The 20,031-nt window shown below is 40.2% G+C and overlaps 1 protein-coding gene across 1 annotated transcript in view; it reads right to left on the reverse strand.

Annotated features, from left to right (window-relative positions):
* EXPH5 (exophilin 5) overlaps nucleotides 1–17,793 on the reverse strand; it is a 71,279-nt gene extending 53,486 nt beyond the window's left edge. The window contains exon 1 of the mRNA XM_060770992.2: nucleotides 17,620–17,793. Coding sequence (XP_060626975.2) covers nucleotides 17,620–17,738 — 119 coding nt within the window. The 5' untranslated portion in view covers nucleotides 17,739–17,793. The remainder of the gene's footprint in view (nucleotides 1–17,619) is intronic.
* Between the last annotated feature and the right edge of the window lie 2,238 nt (nucleotides 17,794–20,031).

A 20,031-nucleotide genomic window follows, 5' to 3' on the forward strand; every position in this document is an offset into this window, starting at 1 on the left:
GGCTCAACAGCAGTACGTGTGAAAAGATCTTGGGGTCCTCATGGACAACAAATTAAACATGAGCCAACAATGTCATGTGGCAGCTAAAAAAGCCAAGGGGATTTTGGCCTGCATCAATAGGAGTATAGTGTCTAGATCCAGGGAAGTCGTGCTATTCTGCCTTGGTTAGACCACACCTGGAATCACACTGCATTCAGTTCTGGACATTTCCATATTCATAGATTCTGCATCCACAGATTCAGCAATTTACAGCCTGAAAATATTCCAATACAAAAAAATCCACTAAAGCAAATCTTGATTTTGCCATTTTATTTAAGGAACACCATTGTACTACGCAGTTGTACTATATAATGTCACTTGAGCACGTTGTTATCCATGGGGATTCCTGCAACCAAACCACAACAGATACCAAGAGACTGTTGTACACCGGTGCAGGAAGTTTTATTTAACTGGCTCTCTGCCTGCTCTTGGAAGCAACGTTGAAGGCAAAATGTGCTTTTAAGTTGACACAGTGGAGGAGAGGTAAAAGAGACAGACTGCTGATAGTGGAGGACTTTTTGAAAAAAAATGTATTGCATCATAATTTGGAGGTAAACATGCGGTATGTAAGAAATAATCACTGTTGAACCACAAGGGATATAGCCAGAGAGGCAACAGGAAGCAAAGACTGCAATAATGTAGGAACATGATTTCAATATTAACTTGAAAGTTAGAGAAGAAGCTAGAAACAACTAAATGAATTTTTAAAACCTTAAATAACTATTCAGGATAGTGCATGTAACATAGATGGAAATATGGGGACAAAATCTTGTCACAAATCTAGAGTCCAACCCTGTCTTAACATCTACTTTGGCAGCGCATTAGTAGTCCTAGCAACACCATCTACAACCTCAGGCGTGTTGTGCTGGTTCATGTTCCAATGTGATAGATGCCATTCTCTACCAGCAATTCCTTTCAACATATTTCATTGGTCAAGTCCTTACACACGAGATCAAATGAGCACAAATCTGATACTGGCAATAGAATCATAGAATCATAGAGTTAGAAGAGACCTTGTGGGCCATCCAGTCCAACCCCCGCCAAGAAGCATGAAAATTGCATTCAAAGCATCCCCAACAGATAGCCATCCAGCCTCTGTTTAATAGCACTTAATGATTTGCTGCAGAGCAATGAACCTTCATGGACATTTAATTGCTGATCTACAAGTAGCTGTTTTAGAAGAGCAACGAAAACAGCAAAACTGAAGGAGGAGTGACAATGGAAACAGCTGAATTGGGACACATTTTAATTAGTCAGTAGAGATATGAGGAGATGCAATTGCTTCCTGGCACATTGCACATCACACAAGGGCTTACATCTGCTACACATTGCCTCTGAGGAATGTTTTTAACGTCATTCTCATAGTTTGTCTCTAAGGTGCTACAAGATCCCTTTGTATACTAACATGCGACATACTAGTGATGTACATCTTTGGAATCAGCTCCACAAGTAATGAAAGGCATGTCCTCTGAAACTTCTCCTACTTCAAGGGCACAGATTCTGGACAAGCAGGTTTCATTGTTTTGAGATCTAAAGATCAACAGACTTGACAACATGGTATCATCTTATCATCTTATACAACCTTCTCATGGTGGAAGATATTTGAGGGTTAAATTGTTTTTGTCTAAACTTTAAAAAATCCCCAGAGATATGTAGTTTCTGAAACTTCTGGGGATTGATGCCCTGGTTATCTTGTGCATTGTGTAGAAAATTCAAGTAGATAGTTCTTGTAGTTTTTAAAAATAAAAATGTTGTTTATAAAAAAATTGAAAAATCTGTGGATAAGTGAAACATTCTGAAATTTGGTGGGCTAACACTGGTAAATGTGTTCTACCACTGTAAATTATTAATTAATAAATTATAAATTATTTAATTTATACAATATGCTAATTATCCCAATTCCTCCCTGTTTTCTTTTGCATGGGATAACAAATTAATAAAGCTGTTGCCTATTTCTTTGAAAAACATTCCTATCATACCCATCTCACCACAGGCACTTGGGTATTGATTTTCTAGTTGTGATGCGAGCTGAGAGGAGTAACAAGGTGATACAGGATTGTGGAAAAACTGATGTACTGTATATATGTGAGTATAAGCCTAGCTTTTCAGCCCTTTTTTTAGGTTGAAAAAGCCCCCTCAGCTTATACTCGGAGGAGTGTCCTGGTGGGGGCTGAAAGAAGGGCTTCTTCTCCACACAGCAACCCAGCTCTCCTACTCTTTCTCGCAGCGTTCACTTTCCTCTCCTCCTCTCTGGCTCCAGTCTTTCACACTTTTCCTTATTCATATACACACAGCAATTTCCCCAACATGTATAGATGGGTGATTATTGGATGGATACGTAAACACATATACATTGAAGGTGGTTAGAATAATGATTGAATCAGAGTTTGGACAGTCTTATCTTAAATTACAGTTTTACATAAATATTCATAAGCATTTACCCTATTGATGCCTCAATTAATGTAATTTGATTGGTATCTATTTTATTTTGAAATTCACCAGTAGCTACTCCATTTCCCACCGTTAATTTATACTAGAGTCAATATGTTTTCCCTTTTTTTTGTGGTAAAATTAGGTGCCTCGGCTTATATTTGGGTTGGCTTATACTTGAGTATACATGGTAAGTGCGAATCAGGGCTAGAACTCCAGATTCTGACACTAAGGTTAAGGATGACTAAAGGATATACAGTAGAGTCTCACTTATCCAACGTTCTGTATTATCCAATGCAGTCTGCCTCCTGCATGGATCCACAGCTGTTTCAATACATTACGATGTTTCGGTGCTAAATTTGTAAATACAGTAATTACTACATAATGTTACTGTGTATTGAACTGCTCTTTCTGTCGATTTGTTGTAAAACATGATGTTTTGGTGCTTAATGTGTAAAATCATAACATAATTTGATGTTTAATAGGCTTTTCCTTAATCTCTCCTTATTATCCAACATTTTTGCTTATCCAACGTTCTGCCAGCCCGTTTGTGTTGAATAAGTGAGACTCTACTGTACATATAAATGTAAAAATGAAGATTTCTCTCCTTTGAAGGAAGAGAACTAGGCATTCCCCTTTCACTTAAGAGGAATGTCTTTCTAGGTTTGTGATAATTTAATGTCAATTTTAAAATCATCTTGGGCACTTCCTTTATTTGTAGCTTCTTAAACACAGGTGGTGATTTAAAAAAAAACATATTTTCAACTAAAACTGTGCTTGTGGTAATGCAATAGCTGTGCCATAACAAACACTGTGCAGAAAAGATGGCTCAGCAGTGTCAGCAGCCACGAGCCCAGAAATACAAAGTTCTCTCTGGCTTGTACCAATAAATCCCGGGGAACAAATTCTTGTTGGAAAAACACTTGAAAACAACATGTTTTCTAACAAGAAGAAAGTGGTTTTCTAACATGGATTTGTGCTAACTGAGGGACTCAAGTAACATCCCAGAATCTTGGCTGCTTCCAAATAATACCTTAGAAGTTCAGTGGTATCCCTTTACCAGATAATTGCTCTCTGGTATTTGCTTACAGAGACTATGTATAAAGAATAAAAGGAAAAGGCAGTATGATGAGAATGTATGGTTATTTTTCCTCCCAGCATGTATTTTTAATGCAAGGAGTGTTTCATAAGGAAGGGTAAAGAAAGCAGCTGGAAATATTTTCTCTTGTACTCCAAAAACACAATGCTGAACTCTTCCTCTGTGCCTTCCTGAGGCACCCTCTTATTTTTGCTTATGCTGATCTCAAAATGTCAAATTTATTTTTAACACCACAAACCTGAGAAGTTAGGAAACAGAAATAGTTATCAGATGGTAGACTGGTTCAGACCTGTCAACTTGAAGAACTATATCTGCCTTTTACTCAAGGTCCTTCACTTAAATGCAACCTCTATCACAAAACATAGAGGGTTATGTTGTGGAAGCCATGCTGTGATGTTCATTTAAATCAGTGGTTCCCAACCTGTGGGCCGCAACCCACTGGTGGGTGGTGAGACCTAAAATAAAGTCTGCGGCTCTTGATTATTAAATATGGCTTTCTGTGGGCGAGCGAATGGCAACTACTGGATGGCATATGTTCTGTATCAGAAACTCGAGATGAGATGGTCTATTCAATGCAATTTTCTGAATCAGAACCCCAAATAACCAAACGAAATCTAAACTTGAGCAAAAACTGATTTGTAACCCTTTTGGCACTAATGTTGGAGAATGGTCCCTTGTCAAAGTGGTCCCTGGTCAAGTGGTCCCTGGCCAAAGTGGTCTCTGGCCAAAGTGCTCCTTGGTCCAGTGGTCTCTGGTCAAAGTGTTCCCTGGTCAAAGTGGTCCCTGGTTAAAAAAAAAAGGTTGGGAACCACTGATTTAAATCCTAAAGGCATTCACTCAGCAGGCAGGTTCTTCATAACTTGATTACCTCCTGACTACTGTTGAAGGCACATCATGCTCTACACAGGAGTTCACCTAGATCTTGCCAAATCTCACTTCTAACATCAACATGATCCCTCTGCTTATGTCCCAGCTTCTCCAGATTTTTGCAAAGTATCCCATGGGATTGTTGTTGGAAATGTAACAACACTCATGGTTGAAAAGTATCTAACAGCATGGCAGTAGTTATAGGGTTAGATAGTTGCAATATTCTGAAGTGTGCTCTTCTATGTCTACCTAGTATGAGCCCTCTCTGATGTAAACTGATACTCTTAGGCCCCATCTACACTGCCATACAAACCACTTTTTGGATCCAGATTATCTGCCTTGAACTGGATTAGATGGCAGTGTAGTCTCATATGATCCAGTTGAGAGCAAATAATCTAGATTCAGAAACTGGATTTTTTGGCAGTGTAGATCCAGCCTTAAGGATGTTTCTTCATCTCTACCTCCTCCAGGAATCTTCTCTCAACCTTCCAAGGTGTAGGATAGCTAAGTGTCTTTCATATCTTAGAACAGAGTTTCTACAATTAAACTCAGTTTTCCTTCTCAAGTTTTTTGTGTGTTTGTTCCTTAAATCAAGACCACTAATCGCTGAACGTGCGCTAACAATTACAACGTAGCTGGAAGGGAACAAACACCCGTACTTTGATAAAAGACTTTATTGCACAAACCTGCTATTCCACTACAGTCACTGACAGTGGATATATGCAGGTATGAGCACCTTTGATATCACATCTCTCCAATCACATAATTGCACCCATTTGTGGTATCAAGATTGTACTTCTGGTTATCTATGTAACCATGCCTTCCCACGGTACTGCTATTAAAATCATTTCCCTTTAGAGCAATTTCACAATTTCATTTCTGAAAAACAAAATAAAACAAAACTATAAAACTAGGTTCTTATGGGGTTTTTTGGGCTATATGGCCATGTTCTAGAGGCATTTCTCCTGACGTTCGCCTGCATCTATGGCAAGCATCCTCAGAGATGAGGTGAGAACCATCCTTCGACAATACATAAAACTATAAAACTTAAAAAGTGAAAATACATATGTATATATGTTCCACAAAGGCTCTTAAATACCTTGATTGATCTGGACCAACCCTGGTACACATACCCTTCATTATCCAATGTAAAATATTGGTGGGGTTTCCACAGTTACCTTAATTGTGGCTAGGGCTCAAAAAATGAATAAATATATATGTATGCAGCACACAGATGCAACCACAAGAGGGCAGTATATAGGTAGAAAGGCTACCTCAGAGAGAAAGATGACAAACAGAAGATGGATAGAACATTAGTTAGGAGACACTCTAGTCCAGGCATGGGCAAACATGGGCTCTCCAGTTGTTTTGGACTTCAACTTCCATAATTCCTAACAGTCTACTGGCTGTTAGGAATTATGGGAATTGAAGTCCAAAACACCCGGAGGGCCAAAGTTTGTCCATGCCTGCTCTAGTCCATTTCAGAGGACCAGAGTGTTGTCGTGGAAAAGTTCAAAAGAACACCTTCTCAGATGGTCAGACAAAAATGGAAGCAAGCTGAAGAAGTGGGTAAGGAGTCCTTAAGATGATTCAGTCTTATGATAATCCTATATTCAGAGCAGTGTATTTTCTCTGGTTAATTCCTTTCTCCATGCATAACAATGAGAATTTCTAATAAAAAGCATTGTAAAATGCATACTTGGGCAAGCTAATATAGGCAGTCCTCAGGTTATAAACCAGATAGGTCCTGTAGGTTTGTTCTTATGTAACGCGGAAAAGGTAAATTTTTAAGTGTAACTTTGGAGATCATAGGGAAGATGTAACACCCCTATGGTGTTTGTTTTGCTTCTGTCCCTGTTATTCTGCCAAGGATTGGGGAAAAAGCTTCACTGGAGGTCCCTTTCCCCCATGATAAGTGAATTTCCCTTCCGAGGGATAGATTTCTTTTGCTTCTTGTGGTCTCACCCTTGTTTATAACTATGAGTCATTTGTAAGTCGGAGTTTTGTAATTTGGAGTCTGCCTGTATAAAATAAAAGGAAAACAGCTTGGGAACACCAAGAAGGGGGAAAGAGATGAGGGGAATCCTTCCCCCTGACATTACTTTATTGCCTGCTTGCTGGTACAGAAGTGGAAGAAATTCATTGTGCCAAGATAGGTGATAGGAACATTGCGAGATTGAGAGCTATTGACAGGTTTTACCTATCAATAGCTAAGGACAGGAGAATAGTAGAGAGGAGGCAGACTGGCATTTGATTCCACGCGGCGTTGTGCAATAAGACATACGATGCAATAAGACATAAGATGGTTCTCTGAAATACTTAGTGCAATAATATACTTAGTGTTGGTGGCAGCTATAATTCTAAATACTTCTACAGAAGGCAACATTACTAAGCACTTTCCACCATGAATGCCATTGTTTGGGAGAAAGTTGGGCTATATACCCAACTTAAAAATATTTTATTGTTAACGACAGTATTTTTCTCCTATTATTACTTCTATAAGTGAAGCTCTCCAAAGCTCTAGATGACCTTACTGACTATTACAATGAAAACCAGCTAATTCCTAATCCATCTAAAACCCAGACATGTGCTTTTCATCTTAAGAACAGATAAGCATCTCGAGCTCTGAGGATTACCTGGGAAGGAATCCCACTGGAGCATTGCAGCACACCGAAATACCTGGGAGTCACTCTGGACCATGCCCTGACCTACAAGAAGCACTGCCTGAACATCAAGCAAAAAGTGGGTACTCGAAATAATATCATACGAAAGCTGACTGGCATAACCTGGGGATCACAACCAGACACAGTGAAGACAAGTGCCCTTGTGCCGTGCTACTCTGCTGCTGAGTATGCATGCCCAGTGTGGAACACATCTCACCACTCTAAAACAGTGGATGTGGCTCTTAATGAGACATCCTGCATTATCACAGGATGTCTACGCCCAACACCACTGGAGACATTACACTGTTTAGCTGGTATTGTACCACCTGACATCCGCCAGAAAGTAGCAACCAATAATGAAAGGACCAAGGCAGTGACATCTCCGGCCCATCTGCTCTTTGGATATCAGATAGCATGCCAATGCCTTAAATTAAGAAATAGTTTTCTTAGATCAACATAGATACTCGCAGGAACACCTCAGCAAGCGAGAATCGAAAAGTGCCAGGCTAAAACCCGGAACCTCAATCCATGGCTGATACCGGATGAGAGACTTCCGCCTGAGCACACAAAGACTGGACAACTTGGAAGGCACTCAACAGACTGCGCTCTGACACCATGAGATGCAGAGCCAATCTTAAGAAGCGGGGCTACAAAGTGGAATCCATGACATTCAAGTGTGGAGAAGAGCAAACCACAGACCACCTATTATAATGCAACCTGAGCCCTGCCACATGCGCAATGGAGGATCTTCTTATAGCAACATGAGGCACTCCAAGTGGCCAGCTACCAGTCAAAAGACATTTACTATAATGCTAAGTTTCTAAACTTTGTGCTTTTTTCTTCTTCTATTTTTATTGATTTATCACATTTATTACACACTATTGCATTTTGTACATCAGCCTCTTTAACATGTTGTTTTGTTGTTTTGCTTTGACATTTCCCCCCCCTTTTGCTCTTTTCCCCCCCTTTTTTCCACCACAGTGCTCCCCTTCACCTGTCTCAAGCCACCATTCTTACATTTCATCTGTCCAAAATTTCATTTCTTCTTGTGACGGTAATTTTCCTTCCTTATTTTTTAATCCATTTACCACAAATTTTCCCCATACAGCATCAAAATCGCTTTGTTTCCATGTACCTTTTTTAACCTTTAGTATACATGTCAATTTATCATTTATTGCTATTTTCCATGCTTCCTTATACCACTCCTCTATTTGTATATTCATTTCTTTTTTCCAATTCCTTGCTATAAGAAGTCTTGCTATAGTTAGTAAGTTTGTTATCGCTTCTTTATCCTCCTTTTTCAGTTGCTTATTGTTATACAATGATAGTAAGGCTATACTAGGACTTTTATCTATTTTCATATTCATTATTGTTTCTATTTCTCTAAATACTTTCTCCCAAAAATTATTTACATATTTACATTGCCACCACATGTGTATATATGTTCCTGGTTCTTGACACCCTCTCCAACAATTTATTGAGTTATTTTTATTCATATATGCTATTCTTACCGGTGTCAAGTACCACTTCCATATTAACTTATAATAATTTTCTTTAACTCGTATCGATAAACTTTTTAAATGTCTTTGTCCCCATAATTGTTGCCACTCTATTTCACTTATTTTTATCCCTAAATCCTCTTCCCAAATCTCCTTAAGGGTACACTTTTTTATTTTTTCATCCTTCATTTCAATTTGTATCTTATAAATTTTGCTAATTATACCTCTCAAGTTTTCATATTCTTCTACAGCCCTTCCCTTCTGTATTATTTGTTCGAATTGATTGAGTTGGCTTCCATTTCTATTGTTTTTTTCCCCAATTTATTAACCATTGTTCTAATTGTATACAATGAAACCATGACAATTTTATTTCTTTAAACCCTTCCAACATCATTTCCCTCTTCATTTCCACCTTCATCCAATCCCCTATCCTATCTAGATTTATTTCCCTTACCTTTTTATCCATTACTTTTTTAAAAAATTTTGGAAATTTCTTTTCCATCACTATTGGGGTTATAATTGATCCCTCCTTTATTAACCTCCCCTTATATTTATTCCATACTTTCAGTATGTTACTCAGCATTGGGTTTCTAATTTCCCTCATTTCTTTTCTAGTAAACTGTTTAAAAAATATATTCCAGGTTTCATCTTCCACTTTTCCTGAATCATTACTAAGCCAATCTATCCCCACTTTGTGCTTTTAAAAAAAATATTACAACTGTACCCTTGGTTCGCTCCTGATATGTTAAATAATTACTTCTATAGGTTGTGGAATACCAAAAAAAAGGCTAATCTGGCTTGCTATGGGTGAGGTGACAACGTATTTGAGGTGACAAAGTGTTGGTGTAGATGTGTGTGTCTGCCTGTCTGTCTTGCATCCACAATGTGAGCCTGCTATCTTCAAGTGCTGACCCGTCTCTATTGTTGACTGTGACCCTCCAGATGTTCTTAGACTAATACTCCGATGAGTTCTCATGGATGTACTCAGTGGTTAGAAATGCCGGGTTAGAAAGTCCAACATTAGCCATAGGGTCACAGTTGCTCATCTGTGTTATTGGAGATTATGAATACAGATGTATAAGATTGTATTTCTCATTTCATGCAATGTAGGTGTGGTCTTGTGTGTGTTCAAATCATTCCTTTCTACTAACAGAACCAAACCCAGTTAGACTGGTGAACAAAGCCAAACCCCAACTGGAATCTGCCTGCAGGTTTTGCTTCTAATGGAAATTACAACGGAGGGCCCTTCCACACAGCCCTATATCCCAGAATAGCAAGGCAGAAAATCTCACATTATCCGAGTGTGGACTCAGATAACCCAGTTCAAAGCAGATATTGTGGGATTTTTTTCCTTGATATTCTGGAATATAGGGCTGTGTGGAAGGGCCCCATGGACAGGCCCCTTATCCCAGCATCTGATCCCAGGCTTTCTGCTTTAAACTGGATTATATGCCAGATAATTGGGATAAATAGAAAACCTGGGTAATCTGAATGTTATGATGAGACGCAGTATTTTGACAATCCCTTGATTCAGTGAGAAGTATTATTAAGGTAGGTAAAAGGTAAAGGTATTAAGGTAAGAGCTTAAATATCATAAAGGCATCAGATCCTGTCTGATCTTGGGAGCCAAGCAGGGTTAGCCCTGGTCAGTAATTGGCTGGGAGACCACCAACGAATCCTGGGTGCTGTAGGCTATATTTCAGAGGAAGGAACTGGCAGAACCACCTCTGAGTAATCCTTGCTTAAGAAAAAATTATGAAATTAATGGGTTGCCAAAAGTTGAAAGGCCACCTGAAGGCACATATCCACAAATAAAAGCATGATGATGCTGATAATATTATGTTCAACATTTGTGTGCTCAAAGGTAAACATGGTCACCTGAAAAATGTAACTACCTTTGTTGTTTCATTTTCATTTCACACTAGTCATTTAAATCCCAGGGCTTGATCTTGTCATAGCCAAGGATCAGGATTTGGAAAAATTGCTTTTGTGCCGCAAGATTATCCTCCTTAAAAAGTTAATTTTCCCAGCTTGCTAGAAGTGTGTTAGTAAATACAGAGATTGTAGAGAATATGTTGGAATAGTGATTTAAGCATTGAGCTACAACTCTGGAGACAAAGCTTCAGATCTGTACTTGACCATGGAAACTCATTGGCTGACCTTGGCAAGTCCTACTATTTCAGCCTCAGAGGAAGAAAAAGACAACTCTTTCTTTTGTCAAAAAATCCCATGATAGGGTCTCCTTTGGGTCACCACATATGCCTTGAAGGCATAAAACAAGAGAGAACGGGGGATAGAATGTTGGACAGGATCTACTGATTGATCAAATAGTAATTAATAGAGGTAGGTGCTGTATCTGTCCAATTTGTTTCATTTAGGTATTCATTTCATACTGTCATGAAACACGGCATGAAACAAAAGAGCAATTTTTGGTTGAAACAAAAGGCAAAACGAAAGAGAAAGTTGCATTGTTTCCATTTATTTGGTTGGTTTTCGAATTGCATAGCTTTCCTCACACGGCCCGGGAAGTTTTTCCATATGCGTCAGAGGAGGAGGAGGTAGTGGTTTTTGGGCCAATCAGACCCCAAGAAAACAGTGATATCGCCAGGCTATAGGTCTCCTCTGCAGATCCAGAGGAAAACCTCTCAGAATCAGTAAGCCCTGCCTTTAACCTCAAGGCTCCTCTGCAGATTGAGAGGAAGAGAAAGAGGGGATGTTTTTAAGGATATTTTTTTATAGAAAGAAAAAATCTCTAAAAATCAGGGGATGGCCCAAATGTTAGAAAACTTGGTGGACTAAGAGTGGTCAATATGCCCTCAATGTGTGGTGATTTTCACCCCTCTAGTTCTAAAACTGAGGGGAAGGGGAGCCTGGGAAGGATGCCCATGTTGGCCAATGATCCGAAATTTTTTTGTTCATTTGAACGAAAGAATGAAACAGCTCATTTGGAAAGGCACCCATTTTCGGAAGCAGCACTTGAAAACAAAAACGAGGCCATACAAATGAAACAAACAGAAACGGATAGTGGTTCCATACAAATGCACAAGACAAGTAATTAATAAAAAAAAATTCTAATTCCTTAAACATTCTCTCTATTTCCACAAAACTACTGAAATAAAAAGGTTGGGGTAACTGACAAAGTGAGTACAGTTTAGTTCTGGTTCCAAAAATAAATCCCTGGGCTCGAAATGTGCTCAGAACTGCCCTTTAATTCTCTCTTTCAGCCTTTCTCTTGGTGGCTTTTTGGGCTCTACTTCATCAAAACAAACTTCAAATCTAAAGTATATTTGACAGGCCTGAAATCTGCCCATCCCTTTTTGTACTTTATAGCACAAATGCTGACTCTGCATTTCCTTCCCTTCAAACTTCAATCAGAATTAATCTGACTTCAAGAACCAGATCCTTGCTTATGGAAACAAGGACACTACCTCATTCTGCCAAACAGTAAAACTGAATTCAAGCCGGAATTATTATCCAAGAGGCTTTGCAGGCTGCAATGCATCACATTCCAGCCACTCAAGTTGTTTAGGAGAAGAGCACTGACACCTTATGTATCACACAAACTACAGGGCAAAGTCCTTTAGAGACAGAAAACAGGAGGCTTGGGAGCAGTCTCAATACAGCAGCTGAACCCAAGGAATTGCTAAACAGTTGTCTTAACAACATGTGAAAACATTAACAGGGTGTCATATATACATGTCAGAGATGATACTAACACACAGTGCAAGTGATTTTCAAGATGCCCTTTGGAAAAAAATAGAATGTCATGGCTCAATGCTATGGTAGTTGTTGTTTACAAGGGCTTTAATCTTCTCTGCCAAAGCGTGCAGGTGCCTCATTTAACAACAAATCTCATTATTCCATAGCATTGAAAGTGGAGTCAAACTGCATTAATTTTATAGTATAGATGCACCCATAATCATGAAGTTACACTGCAACTTCACTCCCATTTACTTGGGAGCAAGGCACAATGAATCCAATAGGACTAACTGACTTCCAAGTAAATGTATGTGTATAGGGCTGTGCTTTCAAGATTTGAGTCTTGTGATCACCTCAGCACCCAGAGCCAAAAGATAAATATTTCCTTTGTTGATTTCTACCTGCTTTGGCCCACAATAAAGCATACACCTGACTGCACAGGGTTTGGCTTTGACACTGACATTTGACATTGATCTGTGGTGGCAGGCCAAAGCCAAGTCGCATGTGTGCCAGCATACACACACAGCTGGCTCACCAGGAGTTGAAAGGGTATGGAGTCTGTACAGCCTATAATTTCTCTTGCAAAATAAAAAAATCCAAGCCAAATCTTCATTGGGAACAAAGCTTCAAGGTTTTCCCCCTATAATGAGCTGCAATAATACCTTCTAATGATGTGTTAGAATGGTATTTATTAGGTCAGAAGCAAATTGAGCGTACAATAGTAATGTATTTAAAAATACAAACAAAGTTAAAAACTTGGCATTATAGTACATATCCTTTGACCAGTAGCTCGCCACTTGGAGTGCCCCTGAAGTTGCTATAAAAAGGTCCTCCATTGTGTATGTGGCAGGGCTCAGATTGCATTGTAATGGGTCCACACTCGCATGTCGCAGACTCCACTTTGTAGCCCCCTTTCTTAAGGTTGGCTCCGCATCTCATGGTGCCAGAACGCAGTCTGTTCAATGCTTTCTAAGTTGTCCAGTCTTCTGTGTGCCCAGGAGGGAGTTTTTCATATGGTCTCAGCCACTGACAGAGGTTCCAGATTTTTACCTGCCACTTTGGGACTGTCACCTGCTGAGATTTTCCTGCGAGTATCTCTGTAGGTTTCTTGATTTAAGGCATTGGCATGCTGGCTGATATCCAAACAGAGGATGGGTTGGAGATGTCAGTGCCTTGGTCCTTTCATTGCTGGCTGCTACTTACCAGTGGATATCAGGTGGTGCAATACCAGCTAAATAGTATAATTTATCTGGCGGTGTTGGGCATGGACATCCTGTGATAATACAGCATGTCTCATTAAGAGCCACATCCCTTGTTGTAATGTAGTGAGATGTGTTTGACACTGGGCATGAGTATTCAGTAGCTGAGTAGCAAAGCGCAAGGGCAGATGTCTTCACTGCTTCTGGTTGTGATCCCCAGGTTGTGCCAGTCAGCTTTCGTATGATATTGTTTCTAGCACCCACTTTTTCTTGATAGTCAAGAAGTGCTTCTTGTAAGTTAGAGCATGGTCCAGGGTAACTCCCAGGTATTTTGGTGTGCTGCAATGCTCTAGTGCAGCGGTTCTCAACCTGGGGTCCCCAGATGTTTTTGGCCTACAATTCCCAGAAATCCTAACAGATGGTAAACTGGCTGTGATTTCTGGGAGTTGTAGGCCAAAAACATCTGGGGACCCAAGGTTGAGAAGCACCGCTCTAGTGGGATTCCTTCCCAGATAATCCTTAGAGCTCGAGGTGCTTGTCTGTTCTTAAGGTGAAAAGCACAAATCTGTGTTTTAGATGGATTAGGAATCAGCTGGTTTTCCCTGTAATAGGCAGTAAGAGCACCTAAAGCTTTGGAGAGCTTCTGTTCAACCATTTCAAAGCTCCCTGTTTGGGGGGTAATGGCACGATCATCAGTGTAGATTAAACTATGATGACAATCCTTTTGTCCCTCTTCTGGCAGTGCCTGATCATTTGTGTAAATGTTAAACATTGATGGAGCGAGCATGTTTCCCTGAGGCAGGCTGTTCTTCTGTTTTCGCCATCTGTTTCTCTAGCCCTGGAATTCAACAAAAAAGCTCCTGTTTTGTAGCAGATTTCCTATGAACCAGCTGAGGTTGTAGTCCCCTGTGATATTATATATTTTTTTCTCAGGAGAAGGCAATGATTTAGAGCAGGGGTCCTCAAACTAATGCCCAAGGGCCGGATACGGCCCTCCAAGGTCATTTCCCCGGCCCTCGCTCAGGGCCAACCTAAGTCTGAAATGACTTGAAAGCACACAACAGCAACAATCCTATCTCATCAGCCAAATGCAGGTCCACACTTCCCATTGAAATAGTTAAGATTTTTCTTCATTTTAATTATTATATTGTTTTTAATTTGTTTGTTTTTTTGCACTACAAATAAGATATGTGCAGTTTGCATAGGAATGCATTCATGTTTTTTTTTTTTTCAAATTCTAATGCAGCCCTCCAGCAGTTTGAGGGATTATGACCTGGAACTCTGTTTAAAAAGTTTGAGGACCCCTGATTTAGAGTATCGTAAGCTGCTGACAGGTCTATGAAGACAGCTCCTGTAATCTGCTGCCTTTCAAAACTCAGGTTCAATACTTGTGATGTGCAGCTTTTGCCTTTCCTGAAACCAGTTTGCTGTGGAATCATACATGTTCTATTTTTCCCCATAATTCTATGCAAAATAAGTATCTCCAGAACTTTGTAAAGATGGCACAACAAGTTAGTATGGTGTAAGACAATAAAGAAACACAACTAACCAACTTAATTCTATATATCTTTACTTAGAAGAAGATACCCCCATGCTTAGTCTAAATATGATGAATGCACCAGATCCTGTCTGATTTTGGAAGCTAAGTACGGCCAGACACAGTTAGTACTTGTATGGAAGACCACCAGTGAGTTCCAAGTGCTGTAGGATATATTTCATAGAATCATAGAATCATAGAATCAAAGAGTTGGAAGAGACCTCATGGGCCATCCAGTCCAACCCCCTGCCAAGAAGCAGGAATATTGCATTCAAATCACCCCTGACAAATGGCCATCCAGCCTCTGCTTAAAAGCTTCCAAAGAAGGAGCCTCCACCACACTCCGGGGCAGAGAGTTCCACTGGTGAACGGCTCTCACAGTCAGGAAGTTCTTCCTAATGTTCAGATGGAATCTCCTCTCTTGTAGTTTGAAGCCATTGTTCCGCGTCCTAGTCTCCAAGGAAGCAGAAAACAAGCTTGCTCCCTCCTCCCTTTCAGAGGAAAGAACTGGCAAAACCACCTCTGAGTATTTCTTGCCCAAGAAAATCCTATTAAAATCATAGGGTTGCCATAAATTGAGGGGTGACCTGAAGGCAAACACACATATACACAAACGCACAGTACTATAATCCAAGATAATAACATTAGGACAATATCCAAGGTATAAATCCACTGTCCTTCAGCCTAAAACTTGGAGGATGGGTATCAATGCCATATTTATTATAAAAGGAGTAGAAGTATATAATTATCACAGACACAATGGCACATATGAAATGGGCGCATGCACACAGCCAACCTCTCCAGGGCTCAGTCCTTGAAACTCTATTTTGAATTTCCATCCATGGCAGTAGAGAAATAGTGATTGAAAATAAAAATCAGCGAGTTTCTCAGAACACATGAAGCTTATTGCTCTCCAGTATTTCCTGTTTAAGTATTTCCTACCCTGCATTCAGCTACTATTCCCAACTAAAATCCAAAGACGGAACTGACAAAACCAACTTTGAGTATCCCTTGGCTAAGAAAGTTCTATGAAATTCCTGGGGCTCCCTTACGTCAATAGGCAAGAGTCACACAGTTATTTCAAAGGTAACACCTTTATTTCCTAAACTGAGAAGAAAACACATTTCTAGGCTGTTGCTTTACTTTCCAAAACTAAAGCTGATTTGGGAGATCAGTTTCCATGCAGATCTCCAATAAATTGTAAAGCAACATCAGAGAAGAACACCTTAGCCTCGGGCACAAGAATATAAAATCAGCTCCCTGCTGCTTAGGATCAAGGCAAGATAAAAATAGCTTTGGTCCGTAGATAGGCATTGTAGAATTAATGCAGTTTGACACCACTTTAACTGCCATGGTTCAGTGCTGTAGAATCATAAGAGCTGTAGTTCAACAAGGTCTTTAGCTATCTCTGCCACAAGAGTGCTGATGCCTCATCAAACTACACATCTTCCATAACAATGAGAAACTAAAGTTCAAGTCATGTCAAACTGCACTAAATCTACAATGTAGATGCAGTCCTAGATTGCATCGCTTTTTTCCAAGTGTCACACTGGCCCACCAATGCTTGATCATATCTCCCACAGATTTAAGGTGCATCTAGACTGCAGAATTTATGCAGTCTGACACCACTTTAACTATTATGGCTCAATGCTTTGGATTCTTGAAAGTGGTAGTTCAGTGAGGAACCCTTTGGCAAAGAAAGCTACAAACGTTGCAAAACTACAATTTCCCTGATTCCATTACATTGGGTGCATCTACATGGTAGAAATAATGCAGTTTGACTCCATTTTGTCAGCCGTTGCTCAATGCTATGGCCTCACGGGAGCTGCACTTTTACAAGATATTGGCCTTTGCTAAAGAGTGCTGGGAACTCAGTGACCCACAACTCCTATGATGCCACAGCACTGAGCCGTAAAGATAAAAGTGGTGTCAAACTGTATTAATTCTGCAGTGCAGATAGATGCACCCATTGAGCCATGGCAGTTAAAGTAGTGTCAAACTACATTCATTCTACAGGGTGTCCCAAACATTGCCATACATTTTTTTTCATGTCAGAAGCGACTTGAGAAACTACAAGTCACTTTTGGTGTGAGAGAACTGGCCATTTGCAAGGATGTTGGCCAGGGGACACGCAGATGTTTTGATGTTTTACCATCCTTGTGGGAGGCTTCTCTCATGTCCCTGCATGGGGAGCTGGAGCTGACAGAGGGAGCACATCCGCACTCTCCCTGGATACGAACCTCCGACCTGTCGGTCTTCAGTCCTGCCGGCACAAGGGTTTAACCCATTGCACCACCGGGGTCTCCACTTCCATATATAGGGAAAATTGAAAATTGTACCTTTATTTACAAAATATTCATTACACAATTTTACAAAACTCTTCCAACATAAGTAATGAATGAATGAATAAATAAATAATAAAAATATTAACAATTTAAAATAGAATAGAAAATGTGTGTTTGTTAATTTTTCCTATGTACAGAGACTTTTGGGACACCCTGAAGAGGAAATAAGAGGAAATAGAAGAGGAAATAAAAGCAAAGGGAAGATGTTCCGCCAAGAGACAAGCAGGGAGGAAACCTTGTACCTGAGCCTTTCTTTCTCTGCTCTTTTAAGCTGTGAATCTCTCTCCAGCACCTGGAAGATCTGCTGAGCTTCCTCCTTGCTTAGGAAACTCAGGTCCACCCCACGGGGGGCTCGATTCATGGTGGCTCAGGAAGCGTGGGAGGTCAACCTGGAGCGGCATGAGTTTCCTTGTCGTTTTCTTGCAGGACAGGAGGCTGCACTAAAGCAGGCAGCAGAGGCATAAGCCAGCGGCACAGCCCAAACCTGTGCAGGAGGCACCTGAGTGAGTGACAGCTGGCTCAACCAATTAAGGCGGGGGTGCCTGGAGCTGAAAGGTGTGGAGATGCCAATCCCTTGTTTGCAAGGGGGCAGGACCTTACTTTTCTCTCTCTCCAGAATATATCTCTGAGGAGCTCAGCACTTGCTGCTTGTATGTTTTGTGTGCGGAGTGGCTCAGCTCTTGGTCACACAAAAAGCAGGCCTTGCTGCATTCTCCTCCTCAAATATTGACTTTCAAAAGTCTTTAAGGGATGGAAATGTTTGCTTAGCCACTGCCAACTGCAATCACAAAGCAGTGAGAGATGGGATAGCAAGATATTTTAGAGGGAGTGTGAACAAAATGTAACTAGGAATTGCTATAGTAGTATCATCTTTGGAGGTTAATATAAGAATATAATATATGTGTTTGTTACAGTAATTAAAAGATAACAAAGACAAACCTAATGTAACATTTCTGCTAAATATTTTTTTTATTTTTTTTTTAAAGCAGTGTTTCTCAACCTTCCTAATGCCGCGACTCCTTAGTACAGTTCCACATGTTGTGGTGACCCACAACCATAACATTATTTTTGTTGCTACTTCATAACTGTCATTTTGCACTGTTTTGAATCGTAATGTAAATATCTGATATGCAGGATGTATTTTCATTCACTGGACCAAATTTGACACAGATACCCAGTACATCCAAATTTGAATACTGATGGGGTTGGGCGGATTGATTTTGTCATTTGGGAGTTGTAGTTGCTGGGATTTATAGTTAAGCTACAATCAAAGATAAGACACTTTTGAACTGTGGTGCTGGAAGAAAATTCTGAGAGTGCCTTGGACCGTGAGAAGATCCAGCCAGTCCATACTTCAGGAAATAAAGCCCGACTGCTCTTGGAGGGAAGGATATTAGAGGCAAAGATTAAGTACTTTGGCGATATCATGATAAGAAAGGAAAGCTTAGAGAAGATAATGATACTGGGGAAAATGGAAGGAAAAAAGAAAAAAGGGCCAGCCAAGGACAAGATGGAAGAATGGTATTCTTGAAGTGACTGGCTTGACTCTGAAGGAGCTGGGGGTGGTCAGGGCTGACAGGGAGCTCTGGTGTGGGCTGGTCCATGAGGTCACAAAGACTTGGAAGCGACTGAATGAATAAACAACAATACAATCGAAGCGTATTCTGAACTCCACCAACGATGGAATTAAACCAAACCTGGCACACAGAATATGGCCAAATGTGAACACTGGTGGAGTTTGGGGAAAGTAGACCTTGACATTTGGGAGTTGTAGTTGCTGAGATTTATAGTTCACCTACAATCAAAGAGCATTCTGAGCCAAACTTCCCACACAGAACCCCCATGACCAACAGAAAATATTGTGTTTTCTGATGGTCTTTGGTTACCCTTCTGACACCTTCTCATGACCCCCCTCCAGAGGTCCCGACACCCAGGTTGAGAAACACTGATTTAAAGTATGATTTCTTTGAATTTTTTTTGCTGGTTGCTTGGGAGTTATCGTCAACTGAGTATCTACTGTATATAATCCCTGTTTTTGAAATTCTTGGTAGATGGTTACTTCCTCCATAACTGGAGGCAGGGAAGTTTGCAAATCATAATAATGCCATAATTTGACAGGTAACTTCAAGGCACATATGCGCAACCCAGTACAATGATCCAAACCAACAAGACAAGGAAACAATAGAGTGTTATTGCTTCATGCTGAGCCTTAGAATGGAAAATATATTCTGAGGCTCTAAACTGCTGCCTTTATCAGCCGTCATCTGAACGAAAGGATTAATAACTGGGAAGTGGTTTTTCTCTTTGGTTACAGCAATCAAATGAGTTCTTCTTCTCTTGCAAAATGGAATCCAAGGTTATCCAGCAGATTTCAATGCACTGTTGTTAAAACAGAGCCTATTTATCCATTTAGAGTAGTGTTTCCCTGGAGGCCAGAACCCTGGGGGGAGGGGTGTCACAAGGGGGTTTCAGAGGGGTTGCCAAAGACCACCAGAAAACACATATTTCTGATGGTTTTAGGAACCCCATTGGCAAAGAAGATTGAAGATCTCTCTGCCTGTTCTTCTTTACCTTTTTTTGTGTTGGTAAACTACAATTCCCAGAATTCAAAACAGCCCACTCCAACCCTACCAGTATTCAGTGTTTTCCATGTA

Source organism: Anolis sagrei, chromosome 3 (assembly GCF_037176765.1).
Source record: "Anolis sagrei isolate rAnoSag1 chromosome 3, rAnoSag1.mat, whole genome shotgun sequence".
Taxonomy (NCBI): Eukaryota; Metazoa; Chordata; class Lepidosauria; order Squamata; family Dactyloidae; genus Anolis; species Anolis sagrei.